The sequence below is a fragment of the Exophiala oligosperma genome, assembly GCF_000835515.1.
Source record: "Exophiala oligosperma strain CBS 72588 unplaced genomic scaffold supercont1.8, whole genome shotgun sequence".
NCBI classification, from domain to species: Eukaryota; Fungi; Ascomycota; class Eurotiomycetes; order Chaetothyriales; family Herpotrichiellaceae; genus Exophiala; species Exophiala oligosperma.
The window spans coordinates 333,779-348,129 of record NW_015622825.1 but is presented as its reverse complement, the minus strand read 5'-3'; the positions used below and the strand labels follow the sequence as shown (position 1 = coordinate 348,129).

At 51.1% G+C, this 14,351-nt stretch overlaps 5 protein-coding genes across 5 annotated transcripts; 1 reads left to right on the top strand and 4 right to left on the bottom strand.

Moving 5' to 3' along the window:
- Window positions 1-4,506: 4,506 nt before the first annotated feature.
- On the bottom strand, window positions 4,507-7,163 carry PV06_08152 (uncharacterized protein; the record flags this gene model as incomplete). Its single annotated transcript, XM_016409459.1, has 4 exons — window positions 4,507-4,788; window positions 5,313-5,931; window positions 6,254-6,824; window positions 6,923-7,163. The coding sequence occupies 4 exons, from the start codon at window positions 7,161-7,163 to the stop codon at window positions 4,612-4,614; spliced, it is 1,608 nt and encodes a 535-aa protein (XP_016259767.1). The 3' UTR covers window positions 4,507-4,611.
- An 887-nt stretch (window positions 7,164-8,050) lies between these two features.
- Window positions 8,051-9,581, top strand: PV06_08151 (uncharacterized protein). The gene has a single exon (XM_016409458.1). It carries the CDS (start codon window positions 8,496-8,498, stop codon window positions 9,363-9,365), a length of 870 nt encoding a protein of 289 aa, XP_016259766.1. The 5' UTR covers window positions 8,051-8,495; the 3' UTR covers window positions 9,366-9,581.
- Window positions 9,582-9,761: 180 nt separating this feature from the next.
- On the bottom strand, window positions 9,762-10,160 carry PV06_08150 (uncharacterized protein; the record flags this gene model as incomplete). The annotated part of the gene is made up of 1 exon (XM_016409457.1): window positions 9,762-10,160. The coding sequence occupies one exon, from the start codon at window positions 10,158-10,160 to the stop codon at window positions 9,762-9,764; it is 399 nt and encodes a 132-aa protein (XP_016259765.1).
- Window positions 10,161-12,254: 2,094 nt separating this feature from the next.
- On the bottom strand, window positions 12,255-12,617 carry PV06_08149 (uncharacterized protein; the record flags this gene model as incomplete). The annotated part of the gene is made up of 1 exon (XM_016409456.1): window positions 12,255-12,617. The coding sequence occupies one exon, from the start codon at window positions 12,615-12,617 to the stop codon at window positions 12,255-12,257; it is 363 nt and encodes a 120-aa protein (XP_016259764.1).
- Window positions 12,618-12,665: 48 nt separating this feature from the next.
- Window positions 12,666-14,206, bottom strand: PV06_08148 (uncharacterized protein; the record flags this gene model as incomplete). The annotated part of the gene is made up of 3 exons (XM_016409455.1): window positions 13,802-14,206; window positions 13,591-13,666; window positions 12,666-13,471 (listed from the first exon to the last, which is right to left on the bottom strand). Exons 1-3 carry the CDS (start codon window positions 13,814-13,816, stop codon window positions 12,666-12,668), a joined length of 897 nt encoding a protein of 298 aa, XP_016259763.1. The 5' UTR covers window positions 13,817-14,206.
- Window positions 14,207-14,351: the final 145 nt, after the last annotated feature.

The following is a 14,351-nucleotide window of genomic DNA, read 5'->3' as shown; positions in this document are numbered from 1 at the left end:
CATGTATACATTTGCCAACTTGCTCTGCGTATAGCCGGTAGGTGGCGTGTAGGCCCCGGGTTCGGTGAGGTTGACGTCGTCGAAGTGGACGTTGGAATTGCGATGCGCCGTGCTGCTGAGTGCAACGACGCGAGACTGGAAGGCCATCGTCGACGAGGCCTGGAGCGTCGGGAGGAGGAGATGCGTGAGGAGGAAGTGTGCCAGGTGGTTGACACCGAAATGGCGCTCGAAGCCGTCTTCGGTCCTGGCAAACGGGACGTGCCTGATGCCGGCGTTGGTGACGAGGACGTTGAGCCTGCTCGACCGGGCGAGGAAGGCCGACGCGCAAGAGCGGACCGAGGCCAGGGAGTCGAGGTCCAGTTCGAGGAGATGGACCTCGGGATTACTGGCGAGGAACTCCGGTCCCAGCGCTTCGCGGGCCTTGGGCAGGTTCCGCGCCGTGAGGTAGAGTGTCGCGCCGGTCTCTGCGAGAGCGCGGGCGGTCTCGACGCCCAGTCCGCTCGAGCAGCCTGTGATCAGGACGACGAGGCCACGGAGATTGGAGAGGCGATCATTGTCTTTGATGATTTGTAAGGCCGTCGGCCTTGCGTCGCCAGCGCCTCTGGGTCTCTTGTGCGCGGCGGCATAAGGGTTCTGAGGGTCATCCATCGAGTTGGGATCTATCTCTCCGTGGGCAGAGGTTATGGAGTCGCTCAGTGTGTCTTGGTACTAACCAGCATCATGTGCCTTGACTAGAGTGTGGGATATGGTGGCTTTATGTAGTTTTCCAAGGCGATGCGGATATTAGGTATTACTCGAGTTTGCTGTCAGCATTGGACGTTATCGCCGAATGGGACTAAGGAAGATGAGAACATGAAAACCTCGGAAAGACGCCGGCATTTTGCTCAGCCACAGAGTGTTTCCACTGTGTTTTGACATATTCACTCAAAGGCATATCAGCAGATGCTGACCTGTTTCGGCATTCGGATTTGATGACCTTTAGCAGAGCATACTCCCTTTCAGCCTTGCTTACATAATACTGTCACTTTCTGTCTCTCGGGTTCAATACTTTGGTTCCTTGTTGATTCTCTCACTCACGATCATCGCGGCAAACACTACATGCCGTCAAGGTGCCCATCTCGGCGTCCGACGACGCAGATCTGTTTCAGGGCGGTACAAAAGACAAGAACCGACTCGAGGTGAAATTGCTACAATCATGAATTTAACACTACCCCGGATCAAGTCACCGCGAACTCTTCCGCCATATCCCTTGCGTTACTTACTATCTTGTGTGGCCCAAAGATGAATCATCAGACAGTACCGAAAAACAATGATATTGCATGAGCGAAATCGTCGTCGCAAGGAACACAACCCAGGCCGCTACACCTACAGGAGTGTTCGCAACAATAACATGGACGAGTACGAGTACGAATCGACAGTTCAGGGCCCACTAGTTTTGGCTACTGTGGTTCTGTTTTGTCTAGATCGATGTTCAATTCGGACATCATTTCCTTCCCTAATCTTGGATTCAACCAAAACAAATCAAACATGTCCCCCAATTCTCAATGTGAGTACCATGTCCTGATTGATATTGGCCAAGTGACAGCCAAGTCTTGACCTGTATGAGGGTCGGCCGGTGAAGCTTTTGTGTGGTGAGGCGAGGCGATGGAAATAGTATTCACGTACATCATATCTAGGGCATCTACCGGTCCAATTCAGATTTCGACTGCATCATTTCTTCTGGAGAAACTCTTTTCCGAAGTGGTCGGATTGAATCGAGTTTTGATGAACCAACAAAGTCCTGGCACAAGTATCAAAGACCAAAAGAATCATCGATCTTGAGGCCCTTTTCCTTACCGTGATGCCTTTCTCTTTCCTTTCCATGCAGCCAGACCCAATCAGTATGGATCTCGAGGCCCTAGCAGAATCAACCATGTGTCACTCATAACTCGCCATGCCTGGAAAATTCTCCATCCGCATTCCTCATGGAAAGACTCTTTGTTTTCGGGACGGACACCTCCTATCCTCAACGACTCACTACTATACCTCACTCAGTCTCCCTCATCCAGCCGCTCTGTCCTTGTTCATACGCATATAGTAACAAGGAACACAATATACCTACAAGGCTAGTTGGCTCAAGAGCTTGGAAGTTGGAACACACTATACTCACACGGTGAACAACCATTCAAAGAGCGTGGAATGAATTATACTCACAGGCTTGAGCATAAGTTTAAGAGCTAGGAATATACTCAAGAGCATGGACACAATATAACCACAAGGTGGACAATCGAGAAAAGAGAAGGGAACACGCTATACTCACAAGGTTGGCAACAATTTAAGAGCAAGGAACACACTCAAGAGCATGGAGCATACTATAATCACAAATTCAAGAGGTTCACAATCAGAAAAAGAGAAAGGAAAACATCTACTCAAGAGCATGGTCAAGAGATACAGCCGTTGAAGCCACCGCCAGAAAAAAGATTACGGGCCACGACCTATGTCGGTCTCTTGTTACGCATCCTCATATCCTGTCCGCCTATCCACCGGTCTGTCTACCTCTCCGCGTATCCATGTCTTCAGACTTGATCGAGAAGCCCGTGCAGCGGCGAATGCACATGCAATCTCACAAGTGGGCATGCATGTGTCCTGCTCGTCGTTCCAGCTGCATGCACGTTCATCATTCCATCTCCTGAGCTGTGGGTTGAATACAACAATCATACCGCTATTGACGAAGGTCTGAAGTGCATGGATCGACGACGGTCAACGTTCCTATCTTAGCTGATGCCCTCCATATGGCCAACGCTGACATTTAGCAGAAGACCCGCCTGTCAGTAAGCCTCGTCGAATCGCTTAGGGTCGAACGGCCAAAGTATCCCCTAAGCGCAGGGATTCGTGCAGGTCACTCTCAGAAGTCTCTACTAGATCCTCATAGACACGGTCATGGGTCGAATTGTCGCTAATATCAACAAATCGCGCATGAGCTATCTGGTGGTAGATGATGACTGTGTCCGGTTCGACGTCCCCATAGGTACATCACACCGAACCAGATATAATCATCTGCTTGAACTGAAATACCTGGTCCAGACACTGCGTGCGCCGCATATCATTGACTTCTCACAAAGGCTGACCCTTCGGATCGCAGGCTACCGGTTCGAACGCGCACACCTAGCATCCGTTTCCCGACACATCAAGACTTATCCTTTCGACAGATCCGCATTGACCGTTGTTCTCGACCAAAGGGGTGACTGTTGAAAATGGTTGGGCGCAGAACACATGGTCTTAACCAATGTCAAGACGGTAGACAAGGTTTATGGTTCGAAATCGTGGAGGCACAGATGGATCGTCGGTTGACGCAGGCGGTCCCTCCAGGGAGAAGGTTGTGCTGTCCAAGTTTGAAACTGGTGCGGTCAGTCATTACACAGTATGCCGGCAAGTCGACAACGCAAGTCATCTGACATGGACCAGGCACTTGTCGAATATCGTTGCACCAAGATCGTCTCTGGCCGACTCAACCCTCATCATCTTGTCACCACAGCTGATTCCTTGTTTTCCCGGCTGATCGGTCTCCTCATGACGAGGATGAAGCTTCGATCGGCATGCCGAATAGTAAACCACTTCTCTCGATCGTCTTCACCTCCACCCGCTTCGAATCCATCTCTTCCAATTGTCCAAGGTTTCATGTTCGAAAGAGTAAAAGGAGGACATCCTTATCAACTCTGCCCGAGCCACCACCCCCGGTTGAAGAGCATGGTCACATCGTTCACACCCTCAGGGGCTCCGCCTTTGCCGCGGGGACTTGAGGATTTGAATGCGATTATGCTCGGACTACATTGTGCACCTGGCCAGATGCGTACCAATGCCACCGGGCAGGTCATACGTCGAGCGTTACGGGGTGCGAAGGCTCCCAAATGCTTGAGGTTGGTTGAACAGATTCTAAACAGCGTCGACGGCCAAAGGCACACACAAACGTCACCTCTGGAGGGTGAAGAGAGCGGGAAACAATTACCCCGTTCGGTCCTTGGTCCCATCAATTGTTGTGGGATGCGAGAGAAAAGAGTCGAGTTGAAGGATTCAATGTCTGCCTATGTCGTGAAATCTCAAAAAAAAAAATGAATCAATGAAGATCATCGCCACCCACGGAGAATTGTTTCTTTTCTCGTTTTCGTACCTTGATAGACAGTACTGCCTACACCATGAAGTAACAGTATCGAGGAGTGCATCGGCCCTAGATATTTTGTCAGAGTAATGCCACCTCACTCTCTCACTGCAGTAGACTTGTGTGTCTGAGTCCCGTCTGGTTTCGCTCCTCCAAAGGAATTCTCGCAACCGACTCTCTATGATAACTTTGCTGCCGAACAGATGATTTATTAGCTCGAATTCATATTTATTTAGTAATGGACACCAAGATATCTACGCGAGATCCCAGATCATAAGATTGAAAACGGCAAACATCATCAAAATCGTCATCTACAGCACACAAGACAATACACTGTAGCAGACAGACCGGGAGGGCCAAGACGACTCCCTCTCGTTTTCTCACTCTCTCACAAACACACATATTTTACACCATTGGCATCTATGTAGACTTCACTTTTCCAAAGACCTGTTCCTCGGACCATGTACCATCTTCATTTAGACCTTGGATTTCCTCCTCAACGACACCACGTTCGCATCAATCATGGCCTGGACGTTTGGCCCGTCATATTTACGGATCGCGTGTACAAACCACCAGAAGGTAGTCAATACTACGACCCCTATCAGGATGACCGAGTTGTAGTTCATGGATGCTGTCGTTGTCGGTAGCGCGTACTAGAAAGGGTAGGAGGAATGAGTCAGCATGGTTAAGTCCCAAGACGGCGAACCGAGGATCGAGGGGATATGTGTGTGACTGAGTGCGGGTGTGTATTTCACTGAGACAGAGTCAGAGAGAGACACGGAGAGATACAGGGAGGCAGTAGAGGGCAGGCGGTCGCAGGCCTGGCAGATGAGACGACTGTCCGCCTGCAACTCTCGTTCTTTATGTCGAGACTCTTGACCCTCACTTGAGCCATGAGTCTCCTCTAGCCCTCGACGGGTGCGCTGCTGTTCATGACTTCCGGGATGAGGCACCCGTTGAAGCTGTTGCCGGCCTTCTCCACGGCGTGCTGCGGGCATTTGCGATCATCATCATCATCATCATCGCATGTCCCAAGAGGGGTAAAATCATTCATCAGCGAGTAACTGGGAGCGGTGCCGAAGGAGGGACGACGTAGTTGTCTGTCTCTTCAAGAGGCCAGGGGGTGTACCACACTATCCACTTGGTCGTGCTACTATGTGGAAAAAAGAGTACTTACCGGAAAGCAATAAAAGATGTCAAAGATGACGATAAACAGAGTAGCCAGGCCGTTGATCAGGTAACCCCATCGGCCCAAGTGGAAAGGTCCGACAGGCATGTACTTTCGGCCTGTGAACATGTTGGGGCCAAAGGCCAACGCGTACGAGGTACTGCTTAGGATGACAAACGATCCGGCCAGGTCGGTGAAGGCCGTTTTGCTTCCGAGGGTGATTGCGCCGAGGCCGATGGTCAGAATGCCCGTTAGAACGGTAGCTTCGACGGGACAGCTGAGGCGTTCATTGGCGCGGCCGAAGAAGGATGCAAGGGGAGTGGCGTTGTCTCGTGCCAGCGCCCACCACGTACGACCGACGGTCAGGAAGGTACCGATTAGACAAGGCGTGAGGGACAGGAAGATGATGAAGAGGAGGCCAAACGTGGCGGCTCTGCTTCCTGTGGCTTGGTGGTATGCTTCGGCGAGCGGGAAGGATCCATTGCTGTTTTGTACGGCCGAGAGGTCGTTGACGCCATAGAATAGTGCAATGGCGAAGCAGAAGGCGTAGAGGAAACCGAGAGCAATCTGGGCGAATATGGCTTTGGGGAGGTCGTGTTTCGGGTTTGGGAGTTCTTCTGCCATGTGTCTGTTCAGAGAGAGATATTAGTTGATCACCAGGCTGCAACGACATTTAGACAAGAGGGTGACAAACAACAACACGGACACGCACGCGCAGACATATAAGGTGAAAGATGAATCATCTGCCAAAAGAAGGCAAAGAGACATATGAGAGGGCGTGGGGGAAGGAGTTGCCTGAAAGCTTGTGCATACTAGAGTTGTTCGATTCCTCCTTGCCCAGGCCCATTACAACACAATGCAGCGAGGACTTGAAGGAAAAGAAGAGATAGAGACATAAAGCTTGTTTTGCAGCTATCCACGGGCTCTCATGTACTGCTGGTGAAACTTACGTGACTGCATCGGGTGTTCCAATCGTGAAAGCACCATTGAGGACACCGGTGAGGAAGGCGACGCCGCCACTCCAGCCCGTATCATTGGCAAAATCGGTCCACACAAATCCGTTCGAGGCATGGGAGGAAGGCATGGCCGCTAGCACGATGATGGTGATCAGTCCTCCCACCGTGACAACAAAAAGCCCAAAGTGCTGCAGGTAAGGTAGGATGCCGTTGAAAAATATGGTCACCGACACGCAGAGAACCGTGATGCACAGAAGTCCCACAAACAGGTTCCACTGTTGAATGACATAGTCTGGATGGTATAAGAAGTACATTTGCACGCAAAGCTCCGACATGATGTACACTATCGAAGCCAGGTCGAAGAGCCATCCGAAGTAGTTGAGTGCGCCCGCGAAGAAACCGATTGGACGACCCCATTTAGGGCCTGGGGTGATGGAAGCCCAGTGATAGACGCCGCCGGCACTGGGCACTGAAGACGCGAGCTCGGCGATCGAAGCGTTGATGAAGGTGTAGTAGAATGCGGCCACCCAGAGCTCCCAGATGACACCTGGCGGGCCGCCGTTGTCTGGATACTCGTTAGCGTCAGCGACAATTACTACCTTTGTCGAGAACTCGAAATTGCGAGGAGACTGTGCGGTAGTGGTCTCAGGCGGCGATACGCACATATCGATACAGCCAGAGAAGTTCCTAGAGCAACCCATGCATTGTCGACCGTCAAGGCTAAGCCTAGGATGCTGAGGAAGCCGTATTGTCGTTGAAGTTGGTCTGCATGGCCTGAGGCATTGATGATTTGTCCGTTGAGAGTAATGACTACGTCGTCTGCATTGGCGAGATCTCGAAGTGATGATGATTTCTTTCGTTCGCCTTCGGCAACGCCCTCACCCAAAAGAATCCCGTCAGCCATAGTTTAATCCTTGGAGCGAGGATTCATCGGAAGGTGGTTGAAAGACGCTGTTTACCAAAATAGGGATCCATTCAACCGTAGCCGATACAGGCAGATCCGGTCGTGTTGGCAAACAAAAGTCACTGTGAAAGTCGGAAGGGGGGAAGGAGTTCTTTTTGTTTTCAGCGATATCGTTGGACTCTAACGAGTACATCCGGGAAACAAAAAGCTGCATCGCGCATTGGACAGCGAACGAGATAAGCAAAAATGCTTCCGTGACCTACCTAGAATACATGCGGTGTAGTGCCATGCTTGATTGATTGCTTATCGCACAAGCTCCGATCGGAGTCCACAGAGGAGGCGTGGCTTTAAGAGAGTACGGGGTGCAGTATCTCGCGCCTATCTCTTTCTCTGATCAGTCAACATGAATCGTAAGAGGAATTGATGCCTGCACGTGATGTGAAGGGTCGTAGATTAGAAACGTCGTTATCTCCCTCATAGCCAGTGCTGTTGCGTTTTGGTCTTCCCCAGCCCGCCGTTTTTGGTATAGGTCGGGCCGAGTTGACTGTAGGTGTATATCAGAGGACGATAGCATGGAGCAGTGAAGTGAAGGTAACCTGCTAATCGAGAGTAAATAGCACGCGACAGTAGTGTATGACACGTCTAGAGACTACCTCAAGGTACTTACGTTTGTTAGGGAGTGAGAAATTCTTACCTGCGGAGCGAGTTGCGGATAAGATAAGGACTAATCACGTGCTAAGCCTTCCAGTTCAGCCTCGAGGCTTCAGCCTTGTCAGACTCTTCAACCTGTCACACCCAACAGCCACGTGACGCCAAAGACAGGCGCAGGACGCTGAATATCTCGTTACTCCCTTACCTCATAATTTTGGAATCCTCAAGATACTCAACGACAACGATTCCTCCCGCTCGGGACGTCAGAAAGGCTGTCTGCACGACGGCTTCCGCGCGCGACCTGTAGACGTTGAGCTGGGAAAAATTGAGGTCAGTTTGGCAGGAAATCAAGTACGCAATGCACAAACCTTGAGGGCTGGAATCCATCAGGATTAGTAGATCGGATCCCTTTCATCAACAAAGGCACACTTTGCCATTGCATTGTCCTGGTCCTCTATCAATCCCTTCGCCCTCGGCCGGTACTTTGTCAAGGTACGATGCCATTATGTCTTCGACGCATTATGTCCGGGCCGCTTAGACCACCCCTTTGTCCTCGAATTTCTGCCGGAATCTATATAAATCGTTGCAGGTGCTCTCGATCTTAACGGTCCCCCATCAAACACCCACAAAATCTCTGGAAAGGAGCAACGGAAGCGCAACGACTTCCACCGACCACCAAACATGGCTCAATACACTCCCGTTGAATTCCCCTACTATGCGCCTCGGAACGAGTTGCCAGCACCCCTCCCGACGATACACGACATCCAAAATGCCACGGAAATCATCGATGACGGAGGCTGGATCGAACAAAAAGTGGTCGGCATCGGACCTTTTGTCGTCAAGTACGGCGAAGCCGTGAGTCTGGAAGAGGGCCAGAAGATGCAATTTGTCAGAGCCTGTACCACCACGGTGCGAGTGCCGCGAGTCTATGCTCTTTTCAAAGACCCTCTCACCCCCGCCAACTACATCGTCATGGAGAAGATCCAAGGACAGACTCTGCAAACCCTGTGGGCGAGTTTGGATGATGGACGGAAAGACCGAATCTGTCGACAACTCGAGACCAACCTCACCGAGATGCGGGCGTTGCCGTCACCCGGTGGTTACTGTGCCCTAGGCAATCTACCTCTCAATTGTCCCATCTACTGCAAAGTGCGTCCAACCAGTACGGAAGCAGAATTCAACGATGCCTTGGCTGACGCGTGCGTTAGAGATGTTCCTGATCGTCACAATCCCAAAGAGGTATGGTGGACCGAATATATCCGCAGAGCTTTCGCATCCTCCCTTCGAGATCATCCGCCTACATTCAGCCACGGAGATCTGCAGACCAAGAATATCATGGTTAGTCCCGAAGACGACACGGTGACCATCATTGATTGGGAATTGTCCGGTTGGTTTCCTTCTTACTGGGAGTATACCTCAGCTATGATCGGCGCGGCCGGGACCATGTACGAGACCGACTGGTACAAATGGATGGAACGCTTTCTTGTGCCTTATTACAATGAAACGGCTTGGCATTCTCTGGTCTCGACCTGCAAGTACGGCGGCCTTTGAACTGACAAACTAGCTGCGCTTCTGCAACGTGATGGTCTGGTCTATTCTCAATCCCCATGCCCAATCCTTTTCGTTCCGATCCTGAATCCGAACCCCTTTCGACAAATCATGATGCCCAGCCCCTTTCAATCCAGCTCGCATGCCCAGTCCTTTTTGTTGCAATCCTGAAACCGAACCCCTTTCGACAGAATGATGATGCCCAGCCCCTTTCAATCCTAGCCCCCCAGCTCGAATGCTGGTATTCGATCAACCTTGCGCCTAGTGTCTCTGGAACAGGGTTGGACGTCGCGTTCTGTTCTGATACTCCAGTTAGCTTTTGCCCTCATAGACCAAAGAATGACATTTGTTTCTCTCACCTCTGAATACGTCGCTTCCTGTTCTTCACTTGACTCGTTCTTAGTTGTCCTCGCGTAGAAGAATTCCTTGAGCTTCGAGAGCGTTGATGACCTGCATGACCCATTCTGTGTAGTTTCTCAGTGGTTCGCTGGGGTTGGTGCGCTTGGCTCCGAGAAATTGCTTCGCTGGCGGGGGAATTTGGCGACAGATTTGGTCAATCTCAGAGAATTTCATGACGTCAATTGTGCCGACCAGGTGAGATGCGATATGTGTCGGATCATCCTCAGGATTTGTTGGACCAACTTTGCGGTACTCCATGCCCTGCTGAAGGTTGCCTGTGACTTGGAAGGTTTGTCCGTAGTTGTTGTCCATTTGAACAAAGATGGTGTAATAATTCTTGTGGAATCTGAGGAATTCGGCCACGTAGACCTTGTACCTCTTGTTGAGAACCGAAGACATGATTGTATTTGCAGGTGCAAGTAGTAGTAGATGATGCGAGCAAAGTATGCGAGTGGAAGATGGAAGGAAGATGGAAAGGAAAAACGGGCTGTTCCCTCAACTCTTCATGATTAAATATCCTACCCAGGGAATGAATGGACGTTGCCTGGTTTGCTTCATTCTGTTTGTGCCAAAGCAAAGAAGGGGTGTTTATTTGCTGCCGTTGTGCATTCTAGTCAAAGAAATACCCATGAGATCCCCCGCAGAACGATACAAAGCCTTGCTCCGCGCCAATGGTGCCAAACCAAACAAAGAAAAAAAGAGGCTTGCTCCGGGGAGGGGTCACCATGCATCCGGTTCAACGGGGGGGAAATCATCAGTGAGTTGCACGCCGAACGATACAAAGATTGCCCCCCGTGTCGTCGGTGCCTCCACCGCCCGGCGTGGTTTCCGTTGGTTTCCACACTCATCCAAGCAGGCCGGCTGAGATCCAACGAGTTGACCATTGAGCTGAACGAGACAAAGGCCTGCGAATCATCACTCCATCTTCTCTGAGGTCAACAAAAGAATTGTTTGCAGAACAAGAGATCCGGGGAACTTTGCAAATCACCCGCGGCTCGGCCTGGCGCCGGGGTCACCGAGAAGACAAAGGAGGAGGAGGAAGAAGAGGAGCGAGAACAGTAAACAGGACGTGTTGCGGTGATGGCTTGTATTCTGCAAGCTACCCAAGTATGAAGGTGTCACAAAAGGACATGTAGATGTATGTATGCTTTCTCCCACCAGAGGACGGAGTACCATTTCTGGCAACTCTGCCGAGGGCTCAACATCTCTCTCCCTGCATTGTTGTCTCAGCCAACACGAATAAAGGTGATTCCGACGCCAAAGAAAAAGAAGGTGTTGCTGAGAGGTAGAGGATTGATGGTGTTACACGCGAGGAACATTTAGCAGGATGCGATGATGCGGGAAGTAAACATGAGTAACACGCCATCACATGACTTGCAGCCTTGGGCGCAACCCCCCTCGTTAGCAAATCCAGCCTTGTCCCGAGTGCGAAGGTGGCGGCGCAGATATTTTGTCCTTTGACAAAATCTGTACGGGGTACAAATCTTGGGTTTATTTTTTCTTTTTTTGGCGACCTGGAATACACTCGACGATCGTGATGTTGTTTGATTTTGAATAACCTGTGATGGTTGCCCACCACGATCTGACTCGCAAGTTACCTAATAGGTAGGTACCTTGAGTGGTAACGACCCCTCCAGAGACGAGACTAGGTACTTGTGTGGTTGCTTCCGTTACGAAAAGCACGATGGGTACTCCGTAGCAACTGTAGTATCGTGCGTATTGTGCGTATTGTGCTTGAAACCCCTCGGGGACTCGAGAAACCCTCTCCCGATAGTATTAAACATGACATATACACAACGCCGAGAAATCAACACTCACTACCCAATGTGTTTGATTAATCTCAATGGACCCAAGTCATCGGCACAAGTCCATAACTCTCACAGGTAGTTTCTACAAACCATCCCACCTATCGAGAGACTGATGTAACAAGAACAGACGAGTCGACAAGTCATCCCCCATGTTCGTACTTTAAACACTAGGTGCAACAAATTCTTCTTGGTCTCAAAGTGAGATGATGGTCAAGTAATAGGTATCAAAATCTATCCATCTAGCTAGGTGCGTACCTGTAAGTTCCTACTATTGCATTGTATGTCACACCACCCAAATGTTTCTACCCAATACACCTCCGCAGTAAGTAGTAATGCGAGGGCTAAGATTTTCTTGGATAGATAAGAGAATCAAATTCTGAATAGGGATCTATCTATACAGAGATCTCATGGAACGAAAGGGTTGTCGATGTCGTTGTCTCAGGATCTCATGTTGTGTCATTTGGCGGGTTCAGGTGTTGCAAGATATCGCAGGCGCGCAGCGCAGCGCAGCCAGCCACGCTAGAAAGGTTTTGGTGCTTTCTTTTACCCTTCTTCCAAACGGCCAGATACATCGAAACCACATCCACATCCACAGCCACGACCCAAAAACTGCACCGCACTGCAATGCACTTCTAATCCATTGGCCAGTCGTCTGTACGTCCAACCGGCCATTTTCGCAGCAGAATCATTCATCACATTCATTCAATTGACCAGAGTGCCTTGGGTACTTCGTCGCGAATTGCTTCGGTCGAGCTGTTGGTGCCCCTGTCGTTGGTGCAGGCCAAAACACTGTTGATTGGAGATTGGGCAGTATCCATGAACGAGTGCCATGGGTGTTGTCGTCGTGCTGGATCGGTCCGTGGATGGTAGAGGCAAGGAAAACCGAAAAAGACATGGTCGGCTTTCCGGGATGTCGCAGTTGTCGAGTTTGGCACCTGCGCCCTTGTTTTGAATGTACCGCCGCCGTCGCCGCCGCCGAGCGTTCAACCAACAGTGCAATGATGCGACTGAACGAAGCGTTGTGATTTCCAACAAAAGGTTCTCCCATCTCCTCCTTCTGTTGGGAAAAAAGAGAAAGAGGAAGAAAGTGACACACTCACTCGGCCTTGACCCTGGGAACAAACTTCTTGTCCAACACGGGCTGGATCAAGGCGGCAATCCATTCATAAGTGGTGAACAAGATGCCGCCGGCCAGCACGGTCCGGCCGAGTCTCATGGTGCTGCCCCTCCACAGGCCTCTGACGCCGTAGTCGTCGACGACGCTCTTCAGGGCCTCGGCGACGCCCGCGCCCTTGACACTCTGGGCACGCGTCTTGAGCGTGTCAAAGGGCTGCGTGACGAAGACGACGACGGTGCCGGCGACGGCGCCATTGGCGAACGTGGTGGCCGTGGTCTGCTCGATGTTGCGCAACCTCTCAAAGTCCTTGAGGATGTTGTACGTGCCCAGCCGCACGGCCGTGGTGCTCGCCTGTTTGAGTGTCGTGGTGACGTACCCGCGGTACAGGGCGGTCCGCAAGCCGTGCTCGGCGATGAGGGTGCGTGTGGCATGCAGCGGCGACGTGAACCGCCGGTCGTGGCGCGCGTCGTCGATCAGCGCCGTCTTGATGCGCTCCGTCGGCGTGACGGCGAAGGTGCTCGCCACCACGCCCGCAGAGATGCCCGCCATCAGGTTGCGCAGCGGCGAGAGCGTGCCGGTCTCGGGGTCCTTGAAGGCACTCTTGATGCTGTCGAACGAGATGAACCGGATGGCGTCCTTGAGCACCGTGCCCGCCACGAGCGTCTCGCATCCCTTGTACAGCGACCGCGGGCCTTCCTTTTCGATCACCGCCTTGATCACGCGGAAGGGGTTGCGCGTCGGGCTGTCTTCGTGTAATTGGACCCGAGTTTTGGCGAACTCGAACGCTGCAATGAAGACAAAGAGTCAGTCATGCAGCATACATGCACATGGACGTTGGCGATGTTGACCGAGAAATCAAGATCGGCAACGAGGTGAGAGGTGAATCGCGGCGGTTGCGACTTACGATATGTGATTGTCGCCTCGACACCACCGGCGGCTCCTCCAGCTATCAGAGAAACGAGCGGTGTCTTTTCAGAACCCTGTAGTAGCAACGACGACAAAACGAGAAAATGTCAGCCAAAGTCGTTTCTTTTTTTGATCTTTGAAATGATCCGTAGAGGGGAAGATAAAGCCGGGAAATATCCGTCGATTTGCTACTTGTCTGAAAGACATACCTCGCTGGAGACCATGATGCTTCGTGCGCAGACTCGACACTGTTTCCCCGTCCACCACGGGGCAGGAAAAACGCTCGCAGAGTCTGGTCGTGAGGATTCGCGATCAAACAGAAACCTCTTGTTGTGGAATGGAGTGTAAGAGAAACAACAGGAAATGGTACAAGTACGGAAATAACAACAAAATTGGTCTAGAATTGTTCGAAATGACAAAGGTACCTAGGTAAAAATTAGGTGGTCAGGTACCCAACCGTTTATTGTATCAGGCGTTTGGGGGATGGAGATAATGGATAATACTCGGCCAGATGGAGCCCCCGATGTCGCTTGGTAGAGACCGGGGCCTCTCAGAAGTATTACTGTAAGTAAATCGCCACTCAACGGTTGTGGTATTTCGGGGGAGGGTATTACGAGACGAGGGCACGGAGTTATCAATCGCCCATCATTATTGCAGATGGCTACAAGTTGCGAAGTATGTATTTACCTCGGATATTCTCGGCTCAAAGAACGATTCCCTCTTCGTGGGTTAATTACAATTATGTACATACGGATCCTT